At 39.7% G+C, this 3,696-nt stretch overlaps 1 protein-coding gene across 1 annotated transcript; it reads left to right on the top strand.

Moving 5' to 3' along the window:
* Nucleotides 1–278: 278 nt before the first annotated feature.
* LOC107300762 (keratin, type II cytoskeletal 60 kDa, component III-like) lies at nt 279–1,885 on the top strand (the record flags this gene model as incomplete). Its single annotated transcript, XM_015830055.1, has 4 exons — nt 279–290; nt 625–845; nt 1,478–1,509; nt 1,596–1,885. Coding segments are annotated over 4 exons (555 nt in total), but the record flags the coding sequence as incomplete, so codon positions are not given.
* Nucleotides 1,886–3,696: the final 1,811 nt, after the last annotated feature.

The raw sequence follows: 3,696 nt of genomic DNA, 5'->3' as shown, positions 1-3,696 counted from the left end.
TCCTTTTAACATATAGCCATTTCTCAGAAGCATTTCTCAGATCCAAAGTCCACTTTAAAAAAAAGCGAAAGATATATTGTATAGAAAGTATGTTTCTGAAATAAGCTGACTGAAGAAAAATAGTTTACACTGGGGAACTTATATTTTAAAAGCCTACACTGAGGAAATGTAAATTAACAAAGAATGACATCATGGAAATTAATAGTAGAGATTGATATTATCTTATGTTAAAATGTAATTAGAGGTAATTATATTAAAATACTCTTGCATTTGGACAGCTGAATGAAAGGGTAAGTTTTAATAGATTTTTTTAAAAAAGTGAAATAAAACAAAGCAATGAACTCAGAACACTAACATGGATTAATTATTTTTCTGATCTGGACATCTCTAGCTCTCAAGTGCTACCACGCAAGTGGTAGTGCAGAAGTATCCCATTATTTACAATGGATTTTAATTTATGCATTTATTTAGTGCAAAGAGAAAACCTCAGAACTATTGATCGAAGCCCCTGGAAAATTTCCCCCCAAAATAGAATCGCAGCATGATAAATACTTCATCAATAAAGATTTAAAAAGATGATCACGGTGGCAACTAGAGCTGTTTGTTTTCTCCTTTGCCTTGCAGTATGCTAAATTGCAGTCTGACATTGCTGAGGTCGAGGAACGTGGTGAACTGGCACTCCGAGATGCTAAGCAAAAACTGCATGACTTGGAATGCGCCTTGGCGAAAGACAAGGAAGAACTGGCTCGCCTCTTGAAAGAGTACCAACAACTGCTGAACATCAAGCTTGGTCTGGACATCGAAATTGCCATGTACAGGAAACTTCTGGAAGGAGAAGAGAGCAGGTGTGTCTGGTGGTTTTTAGGAGAACTGGTTCTAAGTGGGTCAGGTGTCCACAAACTATATCTGGCTTAAAACCAAACCATAGCTATGCATGAGGTCTTTTTAAACATCCAACTAGCCAGAGATTGTCTTGTAAATATTTTAACACCCTAATCCAAGGAAGAGCTTTGATTTGGAAGTTCTGCCATTCTGACTTGTCTTTGGAAATGTGAATTTTCTTGGCTGGTGCTTCATGCCACATGGGTGCTCCAGGTCTTACTCTCTACCTTACCTGGATTCCAAAGGTGTTCCCTCTGTGAGTTGGTTTGCATGTGGGACATGGGGATTCATGAATGGAGGGATCCACCTTGTGAATAAGAAATAGGAATAGATGATTTATGCTTATGAGTTTCCCCAGGGTGGGGAAGTGGGGGGTTATTATTTCAATTATTTTATTATATTTCTTTTATATTGAGTTTTTGTGTCCTGTAAGCCTCCTTGAGTCACCATGTGTGAGTAGGTGGCAATATAAATTTCCTAAATAATTAATATTATGCTGTCATGTGGAAATATCACTCAACCTATTGGGCAATTGACTATTTCATTAAGGAGAATTTTGTTCAAAACCACCTGTGTGTTTTTTCTCTTTAAACAGGCTCTGTGGCTCAGGATCCCAAGTTCATGTCTGTAAGTAACTTATGCCTTCCCCTGAATATAATTATAGCTTTTAAAGTTGTGAAGATGTGCGTACTAAATCTGTGTTTTCTTTACAGCTGTGCGGGGTGGCAGCTATGGTGGCGGCATTGGAGGTGGCATCGGTGGCGGCATCGGTGGTGGCGTTGGAGATGGCATTTGTGGCGGCATTGGAAGTGGTGTTGTTGGTGGCATTGGCGGAGGCAGCTGTGGCTACGGAAGTGGTGGCATTATAAGTGGTGGAGGGGCTGGCGGCTCTGTCTGTGGAGGAGGAGGTGGATTCTCTCACGGCTTAGGAAGTGGTTCCAGCACGATCATCCGAAGAACCACCACATCCAGCTCGTGCACCAAATCAAGCGGAAGATATTAGGCATCTCTCCTGGTCCCCCCAACGGAAAGGAACATCTTTTAGCTGCTTGTGTTAACACAACTCTTTCAGCCCCATTCTGGCAACCCAGAAAAGAACAAACTGTGTCTTCTAAAGCCCAAGATCTGGTCTATTTCCCTCCCAGAAGAAACCTGCAGCCAGTCCCCACTGAGGAAGTCATCGTGCATCTCGCTTCTGTTGCCTTAGATGACCAATCATGAAAGTGTAACCAAATTCCATTTTAGGACATCCAAGAGAGAAATGCTTGAAAGAAAGGGGGAGATGAATCAACTACAAATCTGGGCTCTGCTTCCTTCAGTATGCTGTATATATTTGGCTTAGTTGGTGGCTGCCAAGTAGTGATATGCATGAAAGAAATCTTTCCTCACTGCCTGGAGTCTTCTTCCAACTGATGGTTCTCTTCAGTCCTGCTGTAGTTCCCTGCTTCATTGAGGAGATCATTTGTTTTCATTGTATATGTCTAGATCAATGTTAGGCATGTCAAACTTGCACTGCTAAGTTAAATGCTAATTTTCTTAAACTACCACTGTATTTTCACTCAACAGTTGGGTTTGCAGAAAGACAGGGTCCTGAAAAATTCTGAGCAAGCAACAATTCATTGTTAGGAAATCAGGAATTGAGGACTGTACTGTGAAAACATTCATTCTTGGGCCAGTTTTGCGGATTATATTGCACCTATCTTCATTTCTTAGGCTTTCTTTCCCATTTTCTTAGGAGCTGATCATTTTCAATAAACTGCAGTCAAGTTAGATGTTGTCTCATTTTTTTAAAAAAATATGGTTTTTTTAACTTATATCATTTTACTTCAAAAAATGGACCATTCCTGAAATGGCTTGTATTATTATCTGGGAAATAACTCTTCATGAGGATGTGGTCTTTATTTATAATTCTATATTTGTTTATCTGAGAGTAGGCTTCACTGAATTAATTGGATTTCTTTAGAGGAAGCATACATTAGAGATGTGCATCTATCCCTAAATATGATCCCCATAAAGCAGCATATAGTAAGGCTGGGCAATATGGAGTCAGGCAAAAATGTTAATGATTAATGGGCCTATTCACTGCTACTTACTTGGGCTATGGAGAGCTCTGGGTTCAAAGACATGGCTTTTCCAGCAAGCGGGCCTGACCTAGGGAGGATTTTAGTTAGGGATGATTTTAATATAATTTTAATTACGACACAGCTACTAATATTTGGCTTTTAATTTGGTTTTAGAGGGGGTTTTATTTTGGTATTTATTTATTTTATTTTGGTATTTTATTGTTACTTGTTTTTAATATGCTGTGCACCGCCCTGAGTCCTTCGGGAGAAGGGCGGTATATAAATCAAATTAATAAATAATAAATAATAAATAATAAAGAGCATTCATGATTGGATGAAACATGGATATGTTGTGTGCCATCTGTCAGGAACATCTCAAACTACCTCAAAGCTACTGCTCCTAGACCTATGGAGCAGTCTTCTGTGGTTGATGTACAAACCTAGGAGAAGATGTGATTGACTGATGCTCTGTGTGTATCCATGTTTGCTCAGAATAATATTTTTCATGGCAACCAGGGTTGTGCACAACCTTGATGTATTCCATTGGACAGGCCAATTAATAATGACTCTTTTTTGCCTTAAGGCCAGCTATAGCTCAATTAAAATAAATCAGCATAACATAAGAACAACCAAACTTAAACATTATGATGTAAGGGGGTAGTTTAAGCCGTGACCAGGGGAGCGTTTTATCAGGTTCGCCTGATTCGCCAGTTGCGGCCGTTTCTGGACCGGGACGCCCTACGCACGGTCA

This window comes from Protobothrops mucrosquamatus, unplaced genomic scaffold (assembly GCF_001527695.2).
Source record: "Protobothrops mucrosquamatus isolate PMUCROS unplaced genomic scaffold, P.Mucros_1.0 scaffold8344, whole genome shotgun sequence".
NCBI classification, from domain to species: domain Eukaryota; kingdom Metazoa; phylum Chordata; class Lepidosauria; order Squamata; family Viperidae; genus Protobothrops; species Protobothrops mucrosquamatus.
Note: the sequence above shows the minus strand (reverse complement) of the source record. Positions and strands in the feature narration are given on the sequence as shown.